This window comes from Cherax quadricarinatus, chromosome 4, assembly GCF_038502225.1.
Source record: "Cherax quadricarinatus isolate ZL_2023a chromosome 4, ASM3850222v1, whole genome shotgun sequence".
NCBI classification, from domain to species: Eukaryota; Metazoa; Arthropoda; class Malacostraca; order Decapoda; family Parastacidae; genus Cherax; species Cherax quadricarinatus.
Genome location: NC_091295.1, coordinates 2792247 through 2814329, shown reverse-complemented (window position 1 = coordinate 2814329; position 22083 = coordinate 2792247). Strand labels below are relative to the sequence as shown.

General features: G+C 45.3%; 1 protein-coding gene across 1 annotated transcript in view; it reads left to right on the top strand.

Annotated features, from left to right (window-relative positions):
• The window catches only part of LOC128684416 (probable glutamate receptor), a 76722-nt gene extending 59725 nt beyond the window's left edge, over positions 1–16997 (top strand). Inside the window, exons 11-13 of the mRNA XM_053770566.1 lie at positions 497–596; positions 16626–16755; positions 16908–16997. Coding sequence (XP_053626541.1) covers positions 497–596; positions 16626–16755; positions 16908–16997 — 320 coding nt within the window. The remainder of the gene's footprint in view (positions 1–496; positions 597–16625; positions 16756–16907) is intronic.
• The last annotated feature ends 5086 nt before the right edge of the window (positions 16998–22083 follow it).

The following is a 22083-nucleotide window of genomic DNA, read 5'->3' as shown; positions in this document are numbered from 1 at the left end:
TCTCCCTGCTCCATGAGCTGTATCATACCTCGTCTTAAAACTATGTATGGTTCCTTCCACCACTACATCACTTGCTAGACTGTTCGTCTTCCTGACAATTCTATGACTGAAGAAATACTTCCTAACATCCCGTGACATAACTGAGTCTTCAACTTACAACTGTGACCCCTTGTTTCTGTATCCCATCTGTGGAACATCCTGTGTGTGTGTGTGTGTGTGTGTGTGTGTGTGTTTGTGTGTGTGTGTGTGTACTCACCTATTTGTACTCACCTATTTGTGGTTGCAGGGGTCGATTCATGGCTCCTGGCCCCGCCTCTTCGCTGATTGCTACTAGGTCCTCTCTCTCCCTGCCCCATGTGTGTGTGTGTGTGTGTGTGTGTGTGTGTGTGTGTGTGTGTGTGTGTGTGTGTGTGTGTGTGGATGTGTGTGTGTGGATGTGTGCGCCTACTGAGACTTGTCAGGATGAAATCAAATTAATATCAATAAATTGTTTCAGGTCAGTGTTCATTTTACGAGTCTAGAGAAGAGTTCCTGCTGATAATGTTGTCAATGATCGGTCAGAAGGACAGTCCACTTGTTCCTGCGTTAAGTAAGAGGTAAAATAATACTGACAGTATTGCTTGTGTATATATAATAAAGGACGCGTGTATGTGTAAATTATCATGACGCAACTAGGTCACACAACTTGGTCAAGTGGTCACACAACAAAGTCTGACACAACTTGGTCAAGTGGTCACACAACATAGTCTGACACAACTTGGTCAAGTGGTCACACAACATAGTCTGACACAACTTGGTCAAGTGGTCACACAACATAGTCTGACACAACTTGGTCAAGTGGTCACACAACATAGTCTGACACAACATGGCAACATGATGAAGGGGTCAAGAACCAGTCGAGAGTAAGTCCCAGAGTGACTAACTTTCAGGGGGAAGGGTATTTTGGGAGGTCGGACTAAGGTATGAATTTTTGGAGGATAGCCCAGAAAAAAGGTTCTTCTGAGCAGTTGCCTCTTAAGGTTTAGCTCCCGGACCCCCGAAACGGGGGCGGCTGTATGACTGGTCACACTGAGACGTGATTTTGTGTGTGTGGAGGTGGGGTTGTAATTCGAAATAATTGAGCGTTGTGTCTGAGATCATTTCCCAAGATTTTTTTTTTTATTAATTTGTAATTACCTTCCTCCCCCACACTCCCCTCCCGAAGTTCCCTACCCTCCTCACCTTCCCTAAGCCTCCCTCCCCTACCCTCCTCACCTTCCCTAAGCCTTCCTCCCCTTACCCTCCTCACCTTCCCTAAACCTCCCTCCCCCTACCCTACTCACTTTCCCTAAACCTCCCTCCCCTACCCTACTCACTTTCCCTAAACCTCCCTCCCACTACCCTACTCACTATCCCTAAACCTCCCTCCCCTACCCTACTCACTTTCCCTAAACCTCCCTCCCACTACCCTACTCACTTTCCCTAAACCTCCCTCCCCTACCCTACTCACTTTCCCTAAACCTCCCTCCCACTACCCTACTCACTATCCCTAAACCTCCCTCCCCCTACCCTACTCACTTTCCCTAAACCTCCCTCCCCTACCCTACTCACTTTCCCTAAACCTCCCTCCCACTACCCTACTCACTTTCCCTAAACCTCCCTCCCCTACCCTACTCACTTTCCCTAAACCTCCCTCCCACTACCCTACTCACTTTCCCTAAACCTCCCTCCCACTACCCTACTCACTTTCCCTAAACCTCCCTCCCCTACCCTACTCACTATCCCTAAACCTCCCTCCCCTACCCTACTCACTATCCCTAAACCTTCCTCCCCCTACCCTACTCACTTTCCCTAAACCTCCCTCCCCCTATCCTAAACCTCCAGGACCATCCATGCTCCTACTCCTTGGATCAAGAATTCATATAACTTCAAGATTCCCGTTTCCGTAGCCCCCTACACCCTGCCCCCTCTATTACCCTTCCTTCATTAAGCCCTACACGCTGTCCCCCTCTATTATCCCTTCCATAACCATGTTCTCAGGCCCGGTGGCCTGGTGGCTAAAGCTCCCGCTTCACACACGGAGGGCCCGGGTTCGATTCCCGACGGGTGGAAACATTTCGACACGTTTCCTTACACCTGTTGTCCTGTTCACCTAGCAGCAAATAGGTACCTGGGTGTTAGTCGACTGGTGTGGGTCGCATCCTGGGGGACAAGATTAAGGACCCCAATGGAAATAAGTTAGACAGTCCTCGATGACGCACTGACTTTCTTGGGTTATCCTGGGTGGCTAACCCTCCGGGGTTAAAAATCCGAACAAAATCTTATCTTATCTCTCTTATCAACCTTCCTCCATTGCATCACCCCTTCTCCATCACCGCTTTTCTAAATCAATCCCCCTAGATCACACTTCCCCTCCACCTCCAGGACCAACCAAACTCTATTTCCTCGGATCTAGAGCCCATCAAAGACCAAGACTCACTTTCCTCCCCTTCACCTCCCCCTCACCTCCCCCACCTACACAACCCACCACAGAGTTCCTCTCTCAGTGACAACCTACCCCACCTTCACACCCAGCTCCAACGCCCTGGATCACACTACAATGTAATGTGTGACTCAGCAATAGTGTTCCCCCACCAACCGACACAGGGGGGGGGGCCTTCCCTCACACTTCCCCTCCCCCCTCTGTCATGTCTACTTCACCAGTCTTCACGGTCATGTCTAATTCTTCATTTACTTAAATTTCACCTCATTCCTATAGTCTAATTATCCTAATATAAGTCTTTTCTTTATTACTTCACATAACATCACTCAAAATTTTAGAATAAATCATATATATATATATATATATATATATATATATATATATATATATATATATATATATATATATATATATATATATATATATATATATATATATATATATATATATATATATATATATATATATATATATATATATATATATATATATATATATATATATATATATGTATATGTATATATATATATATAATTTTTTTAAGTCCTATCTCTAAATTTACCTCTTGGTAATGTAAATAAAATTTGTAAAATTTCAATTTTTCAATAAATTATTCATCCCTAATTATACAATGTCAGAATAAATTCACTAAAATTTTAGAATAAACCTGATATATAATAAAATTTTAAAAGCTTTCACAACTAAATATATTCCATTATATCTTCTATTATATCTTCTGTTACATCTTCTATTAAATCTTCTTTTAAATCTTCTATTAAATCTTCTTTTATATGTTCTATTTGTTTAATATATTCTATTCATTCTCCTCATTTTTTCCTACAGACTTGATAATAAAACATCCATTGAACTTAACTCCTATTCCACAGATCAAGAGTAAACCTAAGTTCGAGACTCACGTCCCTCTCCAATCTCTACCCACCTACACAAGCCAACACCAGCTTCCCTCCCCCCATCTCTCCCCACCTACACAAGACAACACCAGCCTCCCTCCCCCCATCTCTCCCCACCTACACAAGACAACACCAGCCTCCCTCCCCCCATCTCTCCCCACCTACACAAGACAACACCAGCCTCCCTCCGTCATCTCTCCCCACCTACACAAGCCAACGCCAGCCTCCCTCCCCCCATCTCTCCCCACCTACACAAGCCAACACCAGCCTCCCTCCCCCCATCTCTCCCCACCTACACAAGACAACACCAGCCTCCCTCCGTCATCTCTTCCCACCTACACAAGCCAACACCAGCCTCCCTCCCCCCATCTCTCCCCACCTACACAAGACAACACCAGCCTCCCTCCGTCATCTCTTCCCACCAACACAAGCCAACGCCAGCCTCCCTCCCCCCATCTCTCCCCACCTACACAAGCCAACACCAGCCTCCCTCCCCCCATCTCTCCCCACCTACACAAGACAACACCAGCCTCCCTCCGTCATCTCTTCCCACCTACACAAGCCAACACCAGCCTCCCTCCCCCCATCTCTCCCCACCTACACAAGACAAAACCAGCCTCCCTCCGTCATCTCTCCCCACCTACACAAGCCAACGCCAGCCTCCCTCCCCCCATCTCTCCCCACCAACACAAGCCAACACCAGCCTCCCTCCGTCATCTCTTCCCACCTACACAAGCCAACACCAGGCTCCCTCCCCCATTTCTCCCCACCTACACAAGCCAACACCAGTCTCCCTCCCCCATCTTTCCCCACCAACACAAGCAAACACCAGCCTCTCTCCGTCATCTCTTCCCACCTACACAAGCCAACACCAGCCTCCCTCCCCCCACCTCCCCCCACCTACACAAGCCAACACCAGCCTCCCTCGCCGTCATCTCTTCCCACCTACACAAGCCAACACCAGCCTCCCTCCCCATCTCTCCCCACCTACACAAGCCAACACCAGCCTCCCTTCCCATCTCTTCCCACCTACACAAGCCAACACCAGCCTCCCTCCCCATCTCTTCCACCTACACATGCCAGCACCAGCCTCCCTCCTGATCTCTCCCCACCTACACAAGCCAACACCAGCCTCCCTCCCCATCTCTTCCCACCAACACAAGCCAACACCAGCCTCCCTCCGTCATCTCTTCCCACCTACACTAGCCAACACCAGGCTCCCTCCCCCATTTCTCCCCACCTACACAAGCCAACACCAGTCTCCCTCCCCCCATCTCTCCCCACCAACACAAGCCAACACCAGCCTCTCTCCGTCATCTCTTCCCACCTACACAAGCCAACACCAGACTCCCTCCGCCATCTCTCCCCACCTACACAAGCCAACACCAGTCTCCCTCCGTCATCTCTTCCCACCTACACAAGCCAACACCAGCCTCCCTTCCCTCACCTCTCCCCACCTACACAAGCCAACACCAGCCTCCCTCCGTCATCTCTTCCCACCTACACAAGCCAACACCAGCCTCCCTCCTCCTCCTCTCCCCACCTACACAAGCCAACACCAGCCTCCCTCCCCCCATCTCTCCCCACCTACACAAGACAACACCAGCCTCCCTCCGTCATCTCTCCCCACCTACACAAGCCAACGCCAGCCTCCCTCCCCACATCTCTCCCCACCTACACAAGCCAACACCAGCCTCCCTCCCCCCATCTCTCCCCACCTACACAAGACAACACCAGCCTCCCTCCGTCATCTCTTCCCACCTACACAAGCCAACACCAGCCTCCCTCCCCCCATCTCTCCCCACCTACACAAGACAACACCAGCCTCCCTCCGTCATCTCTTCCCACCAACACAAGCCAACGCCAGCCTCCCTCCCCCCATCTCTCCCCACCTACACAAGCCAACACCAGCCTCCCTCCCCCCATCTCTCCCCACCTACACAAGACAACACCAGCCTCCCTCCGTCATCTCTTCCCACCTACACAAGCCAACACCAGCCTCCCTCCCCCCATCTCTCCCCACCTACACAAGACAAAACCAGCCTCCCTCCGTCATCTCTCCCCACCTACACAAGCCAACGCCAGCCTCCCTCCCCCCATCTCTCCCCACCAACACAAGCCAACACCAGCCTCCCTCCGTCATCTCTTCCCACCTACACAAGCCAACACCAGGCTCCCTCCCCCATTTCTCCCCACCTACACAAGCCAACACCAGTCTCCCTCCCCCATCTCTCCCCACCAACACAAGCAAACACCAGCCTCTCTCCGTCATCTCTTCCCACCTACACAAGCCAACACCAGCCTCCCTCCCCCCACCTCCCCCCACCTACACAAGCCAACACCAGCCTCCCTCCGTCATCTCTTCCCACCTACACAAGCCAACACCAGCCTCCCTCCCCATCTCTCCCCACCTACACAAGCCAACACCAGCCTCCCTTCCCATCTCTTCCCACCTACACAAGCCAACACCAGCCTCCCTCCCCATCTCTTCCACCTACACATGCCAGCACCAGCCTCCCTCCTGATCTCTCCCCACCTACACAAGCCAACACCAGCCTCCCTCCCCATCTCTTCCCACCAACACAAGCCAACACCAGCCTCCCTCCGTCATCTCTTCCCACCTACACTAGCCAACACCAGGCTCCCTCCCCCATTTCTCCCCACCTACACAAGCCAACACCAGTCTCCCTCCCCCCATCTCTCCCCACCAACACAAGCCAACACCAGCCTCTCTCCGTCATCTCTTCCCACCTACACAAGCCAACACCAGCCTCCCTCCGCCATCTCTCCCCACCTACACAAGCCAACACCAGTCTCCCTCCGTCATCTCTTCCCACCTACACAAGCCAACACCAGCCTCCCTTCCCTCACCTCTCCCCACCTACACAAGCCAACACCAGCCTCCCTCCGTCATCTCTTCCCACCTACACAAGCCAACACCAGCCTCCCTCCTCCTCCTCTCCCCACCTACACAAGCCAACACCAGCCTCCCTCCGTCATCTCTTCCCACCTACACAAGCCAACACCAGCCTTCCTCCCCATCTCTCCCCACCTACACAAGCCAACACCAGCCTCCCTCCCCATCTCTCCCCACCTACACAAGCCAACATCAGCCTCCCTCCCCCATTTCTCCCCACCTACACAAGCCAACACCAGCCTCCCTCCCCCCACCTCCCCCCACCTACACAAGCCAACACCAGCCTCCCTCCGTCATCTCTTCCCACCTACACAAGCCAACACCAGCCTTCCTCCCCATCTCTCCCCACCTACACAAGCCTACACCAGCCTCCCTCCCCATCTCTTCCCACCTACACAAGCCAACACCAGCCTCCCTCCCCATCTCTTCCACCTACACATGCCAACACCAGCCTCCCTCCTGATCTCTCCCCACCTACACTAGCCAACACCAGCCTCCCTCCCATCTCTTCCCACCAACACAAGCCAACACCAGCATCCCTCCGTCATCTCTTCCCACCTACACAAGCCAACACCAGCCTCCCTCCCCATCTCTCCCCACCTACACAAGCCAACATCAGCCTCCCTCACCATCTCTCCCCACCTACGCAAGCCAACACCAGCCTCCCTCCCCATCTCTTCCATCCAGCACAAGCCAACACCAACCTCCCACCGCCATCTCTTCCCACCTACACAAGCCAACACCAGCCTCCCTCCGCCATCTCTTCCCACCTACACAAGCCAACACCAGCCTCCCTCCGTCATCTCTTCCCACCTACACAAGCCAACACCAGCCTCCCTCCCCCACCTCTCCCCACCTACACAAGCCAACACCAGCCTCCCTCCTTCATCTCTTCCCACCTACACAAGCCAACACCAGCCTCCCTCCCCATCTCTCCCCACCTACACAAGCCAACACCAGCCTCCCTTCTCATCTCTTCCCACCTACACAAGCCAACACCAGTCGCCCTCCGTCATCTCTCCCCACCTACTCAAGCCAACACCAGCCTCCCTCCCCTTCTCTCCCTACCAACACAAGCCAACACCAGCCTCCCTCCCCATCTGTCCCCACCTACACAAGCCAACAGCAGCCTCCCTCCTCATCTCTTCCCACCTACACAAACCAACACCAGCCTCCCTCCCCATCTCTCCCCACCTACACAAGCCAACACCAGCCTCCCTCCCCATCTCTTCCCACCTACACAAGCCAACACAAGCCTCCCTCCCCATCTCTTCCCATCTACACAAGCCAACACCAGCCTCCCTCCCCATCTCTCCCCACATACACAAGCCAACACCAGCCTCCCTCCCCATCTCTTCCCACCCACACAAGCCAACACCAGTCTCCCTCTGTCATCTCTCCCCACCAACACAAGCCAACAGCAGCCTCCCTCCCCGTCTCTTCCCACCTACACAAGCCAACACGAGCCTCCCTCCCCATCTCTTCCCACCTACACAAGCCAACACCAGCCTCCCTTCCCATCTCTTCCCACCTACACAAGCCAACACCAGCCTCCCTCCCCATCTCTTCCCACCTACACAAGCCAACACCAGCCTCCCTCCCCTTCTCTTCCCACCTACACAAGCCAACACCAGCCTCCCTCCCCATCTCTCCCCACCTAGACAAGCCAACGCCAGCCTCCCTCCCCATCTCTTCCCACCTACACTAGCCAACACCAGCCTCCCTCCCCGTCTCTTCCCACCTACACAAGCCAACACCAGCCTCCCACCCCATCTTTCCCCACCTACATTAGCCAACACCAGCCTCCCTCCCCCGTCTCTCCTCAGGTCTGCAAATTTGCCTGCCTCGAAGGGAACCACTCCTGTACAGCAGGACTCCAGCCTAGAAAGAACAAGCAATTTGAAGAGAATCATCATTGGCTTGGTATCCCTATTTTTAAAGGTTCTCATTACCTAATCATTTTTCAAGCAGATATGGTAGAGACAATGTATTGGTCTTCAAAAGTGAGATTCTCTGACATTTTCTCTCCCAGGTCTTACACATTAGTTTTTTGTTCTATTGTGTGGTTGGAATTTGTTTTATACTCCGATGCAATGGAGTAAATGAAATTTGTCTTTATTGAATTTTATATTGTTTTCTGAGGCCCATTTAAAGACTTGGTTAATGTCCACCTGGGGATCTGCAGTGTCCTCAATGGATGACACAGCCATGCAGATTTTAATATTATCAGCAAAGGAAGACACGGTGTCGCGGCTTACATCTTTGTACAAACTATGTCAGATATGAGGATGAGGAAAAGGATGGGAGTGAGTACTGTAACTTGTGCAACAAGAGCTTTTCACAGTAGCCGCCTCTGATTTTATTCTGTTTACTATTACTCACTGTGTTTTATTTGTTAGGAAGTTATAGATCCATCTTCTGACTTTTTCTGTTATTCCTTTATCACGCATTTTGTGTGCTATTACACCATGTAGAAGGCATTCATATAGTATACTATATCTGCATTTTGTTAGTTCTCCAGTTTATCGAAGACTGTCATAATGGTCCGAAAGTTATGAGAGGCAGGAGCGATCTGCTCTAAGCCCATGTTACCCTGGGTCATGCAAGTGTTGGGTGTCCATGTGGTTGGCGATCGTGCTTTTTTGAAACCTTTCAGAGATTTTTATGATGTGGGATGTTAATTTATCGTTGTGTATTTTTTTTGCAATTGCTTTACTGCCACCTTTGAGGAGTGAAGCTGTATCCGTTGTTTTTAGTGGCTGTGGGATGACCTGTGTCTATGTTCCCTCTCCATAGAACATTTAAGCCATATGCAAGGAGATTCATGTAATTCTTGATGAATACTGAGTTCTACGAGACTAGGCCTGGGGCAGAGTTAATGGGTATGTCATTTATTGCTTTCATCCCACTGTATGTTTCCGTTATTGAAGTTGAATTTGGTGAAGGTACTCTCCTGGCCAGTCTACTTACATCACTTTGTGATCCGAGTGTACTTTCTTTGATAATGTCATATTTCGCAACAGATTATTTTTATTAGTCAAGATAAGGTCAAGTGTATTTTCCAGTCTTTTTGGTTCCATTATTTGTCTTAAGGTGAATTTGTTGCAGTGTTAATGGTTCATGTGTGTGTTTATTTTCATCTGAGTTGCCATATTCCTCAACTTTAGGTGTCATAAGTTGAAATCCCTCACCAACAAGATATATGGGGCTGTGTTTGGAAGATTTTCCAAACAGTAATCTATTTCTAAAAAGTTGTTTCTTGATTTTTTAGGAAGATACATCTGGTGGCTTGTATACAACCATAATGACAAGATTTCGATTTTCAATCTTTACTCCCAAAGCTTCAAATGCATCATTTGTGGTGTTTATTGATTCCGAGCAAATGAATAACTCCATGATATACAGGCCATAATCCCACCCCCTTGTTGCCTATTCTTTCTGTCGCATCTGGATAAATTGTATCCTGAAAGCTATATTTAGTTGTCAAAGTGATCCTTTGAGTGAGTCTCTGTGAAAGCCGCAAACATTGCGCTTGACTCTGCGAGTCCACTGATAAAAGGTATTCTGTTGTTTGATTGCGAGAAGAATAAAAAAAACACAATACAGTCACTGGAACAATGCAAAAATAACGTGCACATAGGAAAGAGGAGCTTACGAGGACGTTTTGGTCCGACTTGAACCATTTACAAAGTCACACTAACAGATAGGAGGGAAGAAGGCAGTGTATCTAGGCCGAAACGTCGTCGTAAGCTCCTCTCCCCTATGTGGGAGTTATTTTTGTTTTGTTGATTGCTTTAGACCCTTTATATTTGCAAGTGCAAATGTTGTCGTGTTGATTGTACGAAGGGGAGGGGCTTTATTTGCTAGCATTAATATTTGTTGTTCCAGTAGTGATATGAGGTAGTGTAGTATTTCTGTCATTTCGTCCCAGTTTTTTTCTTACTGGCAATAAACAATCTCTTTCCCTGGAATGATTGCCACTACCCTGGTGTGTTTCCTAAGGTCTATGTGATCTGTACCTTCTGGTCCCCTTTGAATGGTGTTATGGAGAGTATATGTTGTAACAGTGTCCTTCATAGACTGAAGAATAACACATTTCAGGGTGAAATAGCTTACAAAAGAACAATTGCATACTCCTTTGGTCATTTGTTCATGGCATTTTCTAGATGGTCAAAATTGCAACTCCCACCTGTTTCTCCAGATATTCCATGCCTACAGATACCAAAGGAATAGAATCTGCACAGATTTGATATCTGACTGCTAGTTTTTTTTGAGGCTAGGTTTCCCTATTTCCTGACATCCTACTATTTGTCACAAGTGTCCTAGCTTCAGTACCACCACCAGTTATTACTGGTAATGTATTAACTCGCGCATCATCCCCCTTTTTTTTCCATCTCCAGCAGTAGTACTACTTTATATTTCTGGATTTTGCATGTCTTATTCTGTACATGTTTCTTCAATACCCAGGACCACTATCTCCCTCTGTTGCACTACCTTACATTTCTACATCTATACAGGCACTGTTTTCCAGTGACAGCTCCAGCTGACCCTCTCTCTCTTTACTTTCCCAATATTCGTATAAAAACTCAAATTATACAAATATGATATTTTTTTTGGTTAGCATTTCTGTCTTTTAGTATATACGAAAATTTGCTCTCACTGTTTCCTGTCTTACGAGCAGGCGAGAAACATTTCCCTGTTTTAATATTAGTAGTGGCAATTACAGAAACAACATTCTACTCTATCGATTCCTGGCTTGGAACTTAAGATACGATGTATCTGTTTTCTCGGTCTCCCCTCCTTTAGCATCTCCTAGTTGAAATTAAGACACATGTGCAACATCTGGGTATCTTTATTGTAGACGTTTCGCCATCCAGTGGCTATATGATAAAGCCACTGGATGGCGAAACGTCTACAATAAAGATACCCAGATGTTGCACATGTATCTTAATTTCATCTTGTCGGTATTGTATACCATTCTTGCACAGCATCTCCTAGTACTGGTTGGCGACCACCACACTGAGAAGCGAGCCCATGGCATTGACGTTTGATTTGATAGCACAAACTTGTTCCAAAAGGAAAGTAATTAAAGTTCATGCTAAGTTTGAAAATATAAATAATTTTTTTTGGGTTGGGACTGGAAGGTTCACGTTAACCATGACTTTCTGCCGTAAAATGGTAACAGCTTGGTGTGGGAGGGGGGGGGGGCTTGTAAATACAGAAATGACATCATAAATGTTTTAACACTAATATTCCTGATCCTGTCCAGGTTTTCTATATGTCGAAGATGTGCATAGCTCATTTTTCCCAGTAACTTGAGAGATATTTTGTTAGCTTTAATGCAAGTTAATGTGGGGCGCTTCCAGTACCGGACGTGATAAATCTTAGAGATTTCCCTGGTTTGCGTCTTCGAGAGAGATTATGTGAACGGGCTAGTCTGCATTTACTGGCTAAAATATGAAGGAGTTTCTTGATTTGTTGTGCACGTCTAAGTACCGTATTTGTCTTGATTTGGAGAGGAACAGATTGGTAAGTCTGTCTTACTCGAAGGACGCATTTGGTTGATAAATGGTTCTGTCATGCAGAACGTTCTGCATCTTAGCAACATAGTTCTCGACAGAGTTCACAGTGTCTGTACTTCGTACCATTTTTCTACACTGTACAGAAGACTGGAAAACTTTATATAGGTGCAGCGGAGCGTTTCCAATTAAGTTATAAAGTAATGTCTTCGTGGCAGAAAACACATACAACCATTGAAAGAGGAGTTTACAAAACTGACAAGTTGATGAATGTGTCACTTATGCAACTTTTGTGAATCTCTCTTCTGGAAACGTTTAGCCGGCCAGTGGGTTCTTCAGTCTAACGTAGAGAACGGTGGAAGATGGGCAGGTCGAGGTATTCAGTCCATCATGGTTTAGTCCATCAGTCTTTTATCAGATTGATCAGATAATTTCCTAACAAATAGAGCACGAGGAGAAGTAGTAAATAGAGTAAAGTCTGAGGCAGCTACGGTGAAAAGCTCTGTTCCACAAGGCGCAGTACTCGCTCCCATCTTGTTCCTCACCCTCATATCTGACAATCTGCATGACAGTGTCTTCCACTGAAGACACTGCAAGCCTCCAGGCAAATATCAACCAAATCTTTAAATGGGCCGCAGAAAAAATATGAAGTTCAAGGATGATAAATTTCAATTACTCCGATATGGAAAACATGAGGAAATTAAAACTACATAGGAGTATAAAACAAATTCCAGCCAGACAATATAGAGAAAAACTAATGTAAAAGACCTGAGAGTGATCATGTTGGAAGATCTGACCTTCAAGGACCATAACATTGTATCAGTCACATCTGCTAGAAAAATGGCATGATGGATAACGAGAACCTTCAAAACTAGGGATGCCAAGCCCATGATGACACTCTTCAGATCGCTTGTTCTATCTAGGCTGGAATATTGCTGCACACTAACAGCACCTTTCAAGGCAGGTGAAATTGCTGACCTAGAAAATGTACTGAGAACCTTCAAGGCACACTTAACTGCGATAAACCATATCAATTACTGGGAGCGCTTGAAGTTCCTGAACCTGTACTCCCTAGAACGCAGGCGGGACAGATACATGTGTCAGGGGCCTAAGACTGTTCAACTGCCTCCCAGCATACATTAGGGGGATTACCAATAGACCCCTGGCTGTCTTCGAGCAGGCACTGGACAGGCACCTGAAGTCAGTACCTGACCAGCCGGGCTGTGGTTCGTACGTCAGTTTGCGTGCGGCCAACAGTAACAGCCTGGTTGATCAGGCCTTGATCTACCATGAGGCCTGGAACCAGACCGGGTCGCGGGGACGTTGACTCCCAGAACCCTCCCCAGGTTCACTCCAGGTATAACATGGACTCCAGGATGAGGGACTCATTACCTCAGATTCCTCCTCATCTTCCACCGTTCTCTAGATCAGACTGAAGAACAAACTGGCTAGCGATCAAAATATCAAAACATTCCTCATGTCTCATTTAGGGAATCCCTAATTATTACTGCATATTTAATTAGAATACTTCGCTGTAACTGTGTATCCTCAAATGTGGTACCTCCCCTTCTTTACAGTATTTAAAACTGGTATGCTATAACTTGGTACCTCCCCATCTTTACAGTATTTAACACTGGTATGCTATAACTTGGTACCTCCCCATCTTTACAGTATTTAACACTGGTATGCAATAACTTGGTACCTCCCCATCTTTACAGTATTTAACACTGGTATGCTATAACTTGGTACCTCCCCATCTTTACAATATTTAGCACTGGTATGTTATAACTTGGTACCTCCCCATCTTTACAGTATTTAACACTGGTATGCAATAACTTGGTACCTCCCCATCTTTACAGTATTTAGCACTGGTATGCTATAACTTGGTACCTCCCCATCTTTACAGTATTTAACACTGGTATGCAATAACTTGGTACCTCCCCATCTTTACAGTATTTAACACTGGTATGCTATAACTTGGTACCTCCCCATCTTTACAGTATTTAGCACTGGTATGTTATAACTTGGTACCTCCCCATCTTTACAGTATTTAGCACTGGTATGCTATAACACTTCGCTGTAACTGTGTATCATCAAATGTGGTACCTCCCCTTCTTTACAATATTTAACACTGGTATGCTATAACTTGGTACCTCCCCATCTTTACAGTATTTAGCACTGGTATGCTATAACTTGGTACCTCCTCATCTTTACAGTATTTAACATTGGTATGCTATAACTTGGTACCTTCCCATCTTTACAGTATTTAGCACTGGTATGCTATAACTTGGTACCTCCCCATCTTTACAATATTTAACACTGGTATGCTATAACTTGGTACCTCCTCATCTTTACAGTATTTAACACTGGTACCAACGCAATAACTTGGTACCTCCCCATCTTTACAATATTTAACACTGGTATGCTATAACTTGGTACCTCCTCATCTTTACAATATTTAACACTGGTATGCTATAACTTGGTACCTCCCCATCTTTACAATATTTAACACTGGTATGCTATAACTTGGTACCTCCCCATCTTTATAGTATTTAACACTGGTATGCTATAACTTGGTACCTCCCCATCTTTACAGTATATAACACTGGTATGCTATAACTTGGTACCTCCCCATCTTTACAATATTTAACACTGGTATGCAATAACTTGGTACCTCCCCATCTTTACAATATTTAACACTGGTATGCTATAACTTGGTACCTCCCCATCTTTACAGTATTTAACACAGGTATGCTATAACTTGGTACCTCCCCATCTTTACAATATTTAACACTGGTATGCTATAACTGGGTACCTCCCCATCTTTACAGTATTTAACACTGGTATGCAATAACTTGGTACCTCCCCATCTTTACAATATTTAACACTGGTATGCTATAACTTGGTACCTCCCCATCTTTACAGTATTTAACACTGGTATGCAATAACTTGGTACCTCCCCATCTTTACAATATTTGACACTGGTATGCTATAACTTGGTACCTCCCCATCTTTACAGTATTTAACACTGGTATGCTATAACTTGGTACCTCCCCATCTTTACAGTATTTAACACTGGTATGCTATAACTTGGTACCTCCTCATCTTTACAGTATTTAACGCTGGTATGCTATAACTTGGTACCTCCCCATCTTTACAGTATTTAACACTGGTATGCTATAACTTGGTACCTCCCCATCTTTACAGCATTTAACACTGGTATGCTATAAGTTGGTACCTCCTCATCTTTACAATATTTAACACTGGTATGCTATAACTTGGTACCTCCCCATCTTTACAGCATTTAACACTGGTATGCTATAAGTTGGTACCTCCTCATCTTTACAATATTTAACACTGGTATGCTATAACTTGGTACCTCCTCATCTTTACAGTATTTAACGCTGGTATGCTATAACTTGGTACCTCCCCATCTTTACAATATTTAACACTGGTATGCTATAACTTGGTACCTCCTCATCTTTACAATATTTAACACTGGTATGATATAACTTGGTACCTCCTCATCTTTACAATATTTAACACTGGTATTCTATAACTTGGTACCTCCCCATGTTTACAATATTTAACACTGGTATTCTATAACTTGGTACCTCCTCATCTTTACAATATTTAACACTGGTATTCTATAACTTGGTACCTCCTCATCTTTACAATATTTAACACTGGTATTCTATAACTTGGTACCTCCTCATCTTTACAATATTTAACACAGGTATGCTTTAACTTGGCACTTCTCCATCTTTACAGTATTTAACACTGGTATACTATAACTTGGTACCTCCCCATCTTTACAATATTTAACACTGGTATTCTATAACTTTGTACCTCCTCATCTTTACAATATTTAACACTGGTATTCTATAACTTGGTACCTCCTCATCTTTACAATATTTAACACTGGTATGCTATAACTTGGCTCTGGTGGCCTGGTGGTTAACGCTCTCGCTTCACACGGTGAGGGCCTGGGTTCGATTCCCAGCCAGAGTAGAAACATTGGACGTGTTTCTTTCCACCTGTTGTCTATGTTCCCCATCAGTAAAATGGGTACCTGGGTGTTAGTCGACTGGTGTGGGTCGCATCCTGGGACACTGACCTAAGGAGGCCTGGTCACAGACCGGGCCGCGGGGGCGTTGACCCCCGGAACTCTCTCCAGATATACTCTCCAGATATACTCCTCATCTTTACAATATTTAACACAGGTATGCTATAACTTGGTACTTCTCCATCTTTACAGTATTTAACACTGGTATTCTATAACTTGGTACCTCCCCATCTTTACAATATTTAACACTGGTATTCTATAACTTGGTACCTCCTCATCTTTACAATATTTAACACTGGTATTCTATAACTTGGTACCTCCCCATGTTTACAATATTTAACACTGGTATTCTATAACTTGGTACCTCCCCATCTTTACAGTATTTAACACTGGTATGCTATAACTTGGTACCTCCCCATCTTTACAGTATTTAACACTAGTATGCTATAACTTGGTACCTCCCCATCTTTACAGTATTTAACACTGGTATGCTATAACTTGGTACCTTCCCATTTTTACAGTATTTAACACTAGTATGCTATAACTTGGTACCTCCCCATCTTTACAGTATTTAACACTAGTATGCTATAACTTGGTACCTCCCCATCTTTACAGTATTTAACACAGGTATGCTATAACTTGGTACTTCTCCATCTTTACAGTATTTAACACTGGTATGCCATAACTTTGACTGCGCATTAACTGGACTAAGTCTCGATGTAATACAATAATACTGTTGGTTACTCGCCAGAATAATGTGGATGACGGAGGCTGGACTGTTCTTCCAGTGGCTGGTAGCTGAAGAACCAAACTCGACTGTGTGTTATCGTACGTCCAGCAAGATCACAGTCAATGCTGCACTCTCTCTCACCAATATTTCGGTAATTTTATTTTTCATATATTACTTTTTTTTAGTTTAAAAAAGGTATTATGTATTATGATAGATATATTATGTTTAAAAATTATCTCTCTTAATTTAAATATTATAACGTTTACAAAAATTGAAGTGTAATTTTTTTTTCTCGCTTTTCAGGGAATGTTTGTAATCATTTTGGTTGGATATTTCACCAGTCTTTTCGTATTCTTCATAGAACTTTTGATTCCTTGCTCCAGAAATTTTTAAATATTTTTTGAAGTAAATGTAGCATTTAATTATTGTAAGAAATATTTTTTAGTGAGATGAGATCACTCATTTTGCTTATTGCAAAGAATAATTTGCTAGCAAGAAAATTCTTTGCAATATCGGAAATGGTTCGTTATGGCTACATATTTTTTTTAGAGATGTCGTCTATGTTTACTCATATTACCGCTTTTTGCTGTTTAATCGTATGTATATGTTTTATTTTCATTTCGTTGACTATCAGACTGTGTTAGCGACACATACACATAGTCTGGGAAGTAATGTAGTGGAAGCAGGATCCATACATAGCTCTAAGAAGAGGTATAATAATGCTCGTGGAGCAGGAAGTGTGACCTAGTAGCGACCAGTGAAGAGGCGGGACCAGGAGCTGTGGCTCTATCCCTGCAACCACAACTAGGTGAGTACAGATAGGTGAGTACACACACACTCACAAAAAGAAGTAGGAACCGCAAGCTGAAGCTGCAGAGGCCAGGATACAGAGACAAGAAGATGAACTGAGAAACATGAAGCTGTATATAGAGACAATGAACATAAGAGGCTTGGAATCATGAGCAGGTACACCATTATCCAGTAGGAGGGGGACACCATGAAATGTCGAGGAGAGAAAATGGCAAACACTGGGTACTGAGACAATCATAAGTGAGAGAATTGTAGGTAGAGTTGGTAATAGGTTACCTGCAGAGGCACTGTCAAGCTACATAGAAATACAGGAAATGATAAGGGAAGCAGGGGTGATGATTTTGCAACTAGAGCCAGAGATACAATGGGAAAAGAAGAGAAGAGAGGGAAGTTTTTATCCAAAGGCTTCAGGATGCTAAAGGGAAAATATATGAAGAAAAATGACAGGGAGAGGAAAAAAGAAACTGAAAATATCATCAAACAAACAAGAGAGGAGGACATGACTGAGCTGATATATTTCAGAGAATCGGAGGATACTTGAGGGGGGAGGGAATCTACCAACCTAATTAGTTTTCAGAACGGAAATGGTGCAAAAAAGAATCCTGCAGTGGAAACCATAGCTAACGAAAACAACAAAATGCAAGCGGGGTTTCCTCAACTTAGATAGAGTGGCAGACACTGAGAGAAAGGACTCAAAGATGCAAGGAGCCAAAAAACGAGAGACATGGTTAGAAACAGGCAGTGGCACCCAGAGTCAGGAGGACCAGCAAACAAGTCTACCAAAAGAACCACCCACAGAACAAGGCAACCAAACAAATTAACCCAAATCAAACCACACTCTGCACTCACAGAACTCCCCCCCCCCCCAGCACAACCCCAATCCACACAGCAGCATACCATAATGTCAAGCTGTATCTCCCACTTCCCAAGCCACCACAAACCCCCAGAATACAACTCAGGAAAAAAATCTGAAGGTGTGGTACATCAATGCAGATGGAATAACGAACAAGTGTGAGGAGTGGCACGAAGGAATCATGGAGGCATCCACAGACATCAGCACTTATGGAAACCAAGCTGACAGGAATAATAACAGATGATATCTTTCCAAGTGGATATCAGATCATGAGGAAGCACTGAGGTAACAGAGGGGAAAGAAGGAGTTTCATCAGTGGAGTTTTGAAGGGTTGGAGGGAGTGGACAGAGGAGGAAACAAGTGACTACACAGTATGAGGTATTTCCTGCATGAGGTACAGTGGGAGAGAACTGGTGGCAAAAACAGTGAATGAAATGATGGAATATGTGACTACAAAATGTAAAAAGGCGGAGAAGAGGTTCGTAGCTAAGGGTAACAGAATCAATGGGCAGATCAGAATAAGCCCTTGGTTCACCCAAAGGTGCAGAGAGGCCAAAACTAAGTGCACTAGAGAATGGAAAAAATGTAGATGACAAAGTACCCAGAAAAATAAGGAGATTAACCGAAGAGCCAGGAATGAATATGAATGAATAAGGAAGGAAGCCCAGCGGCAATACGAGAATGACATAGCATCGAAAGCTAAGTCTGATTCAAAACTGTTGCACAGCCACATCAGAAGAAAAACAACAGTCAAGGACCAGGTAATCAGGCTGTAGAAGGAAGGGAGATTACAAGAAACGACAAAGAAATATGTGAAGAGTTAAACACGAGATTAAAGGAAGTAATTTCAATGGAAATAGACTGGTCTACAGTAAAAAAAAAATGGTACTGTACACCTACAGGTGCTGAACACACTCTACACAACAGAGGAGGATGTAAAGAGGCTGCGAAGTAGATATGTCAAAAGCAATGGGACCAGACAACATCTCTCCATTGGTCTTGAGAGAAGAAGCAGAGGCACTGTGTGTGCCACTAGCAACAATCTTCAACACATCGATCGAAACAGGGCAACAACCTGAGGTGTGGAAGACAGCAAATGTAGTCAGTATCTTTGAGAAAGGACACAGGCAGGTAGCATTAAACTACAGACCAGTGTCACTGACATGTATAGTATGTAAAATTATGGAGAAGCTTATTGGGAAGAGACTGGTGGACCACCTAGAAAGGAATGAGGTTATACACAATAACCAGCACGGTTTCAAAGAAGGGAAATCCTGTGTCACTAACCTCCTGGAGGTTTATGACAAGGTGACGGAAGGCAGGAGAGAGAGAGATGGGTGGATAGACTGCATTTTCTTGAACTGTAAGAAGGCTTTCATCATAGTTCCACGCAAGAGATTAGTGCAAAAAGTTAAAGGACCAGGCAGGAATAACAAGAAAGGCACAATAAGTGATGGTACGGGACGATGTGTCAGAGTGGGCGCTTTTGACTAGCGGGATTTCAGCATAGTCCTAGTGTCGGTGCTGTTTCTGGTACATGTGAAATACTTGAGGGAAGGGATAGATTCAAGAGTGTCCCTGTTTGCAGACGACGTGAAGCTATTGTGGAGAATTCAAGTGGATGAGGATTAGGTAGATGTGGCATGCAAAGAGTACGTAACCTTTATTCGGCGCATGTACACACCCTCATTTACAGGCTATCTCCCCCAACCAGCGAACCAGGTAACTGAGAGTTGACGATGGGGCCCCGTCATTCAACTAGTAACCAGGCTCCAGCCAATAAGAAGATGGTTTTGGCAATCGCAGAGGTTATGTGGGTACCACTCTCCTGTCTGCCCTTGTCATTCCCATTCTAGAGCTGGTTGAAGCACGGTCTGCTCTCTTGTGGCTTCTCTTCTGCCTTGCTTATCGTGGAGTGCACTTATACCTATCACTGTATATAGTGTACATATTGCTGTTCTAAATTGGTGAAGGATAATATAAGTCAAAACTTTTCTGCTGTGTTTATTTTGCTCCCTTTACACCCACGATAACAGGCCATTTGGACTCCTGGGTTGTAATAGTAGAACTACAAAGGGATCTGGACAGGCTGAGAGCCTGGTCCAACAACTGGCTCCTGGAGGTTAACCCACCAAGTGCAAAGTCATGCAGATTAATGAAGGTCAAAGAAGACTGCAGACAAAGTACAGGCTAGAGAGCCAAAGACTGCAAATCTCACTTGAGAAAAAGGATCTTGGGGTGAGTATAATACTGAGCACATCTCCTGAGGTGCACATAAACCAAATAACTGCAGCAGAATATGGGTGCCTGGCAAACCTAAGAATAGCAAGCGTTTCAACACCTTAGCAAGAAATCGTTCGAGCCTCTGTACATGTTTACGTTATGCTCATATTGGAGTATGCAGTACTAGTACGTAACCCACACCTGGTCAAGCATGTCAAAAAATAAGAAAAAGTGTAAAGGTCTGCAACAAGGCTAGTCCCGGAACTAAGGGATATGTCCTACGAGGAGAGGTTAAGGGAAATCGATCTGACGACACTGGATGACAGGAGAGACAGGGAGGACATGATAACCATGTATAAAATACTGAGAGGAATTGACAAGGTAGACAGGGACAGGATGTATCAGTGATGGGACACAGCAACAAGGGGTCACAGTTGGAAGTTCAAAACTCAGATGAATCACAGAGCTGTTAGGAAGTATTTCTACAGTCACAGAGTTATCAGGAAGTGGAATAGCTGAGAAGTGATGTAGTGGAGGTAGGATCCATACATAGCTTTAAGAAGAGGTATGATAAAGCTCACGGAGCAGGAAGAGTGACCTAGTAGGGACCAGTGAAGAGGCCGAGCTAGAAGCTATGATTCGACCCCTGCGACCACAACTAGGTGAGTACACAATTTGAGAGAATCACCATTTGCACTTCGAAGTTCACAATTTAACAGTTAACTGGATACGTCTCGTGACACGCCTCCTGTTCTGGGATAGCCAATCACCAACCTCCAGTCATTTTAAGTTCATGATGATAGCCAATGGAATGCGAGAGGATGGCTCACAACTCCCATAAAAGAGGCGATCATGTACAACTTGACTCATTCGACAAATGACAAATTCAAGCAGCCCAGCCACCGTGGAGAGAAGACGTCGTCGTTCTTGCTCTTCAGCTGAGCAACTCTGAACACTGTTGCTCGGGAATTTTCTTGTGTTATCCTGAGTAATTCTTCACCAGAGCTGAGAGGAAATTTGCTTGCAGTCACTTCGAGCCCCATCCCATCAAGAGGGTAAGGCGGTGACTTGCTTGCTTGTTCACCCCTCTCATCCCCATCCCCCCATCCTACCCTCACCCATACATCAACACTGGCCCACACACTTAACACACTACATACATTGCTATCCTTCTGACTGTCCTATCTTCTTCTTTTTCGGCAACTTCGCTTTGGCGAGTTAACACAAGGCATTTTGACCATCTGGTAGCCCGTGTGGTTTTTTAAAATCCAGCCGATCTTTGCCTTGGGCCCTTTCCCCTCACTACTCGAGGGTAGGCTATCTTAGGGGCTGACCTTCATAAGTCAGCTGTAATAGGATGCTAGTTTAACATCAAGGAAAGTTCCCTTTTTGTTAAGAAACTCCTCTGCCAGGTGTTCCTTCCTCAACATCATGGCGAGGATACGTGTAAGATTACGCATTGACGGCAATCAAATGACAATGAGAGAAATTCTCACATGTATTTGCTCCAACTCAACTGTTGCTCCAGTGGATGTTTTTCAAACCCACGCTGGAGCAGTACTTCTCCTCTCTTCGGAAGAAGAGTTACTTCAA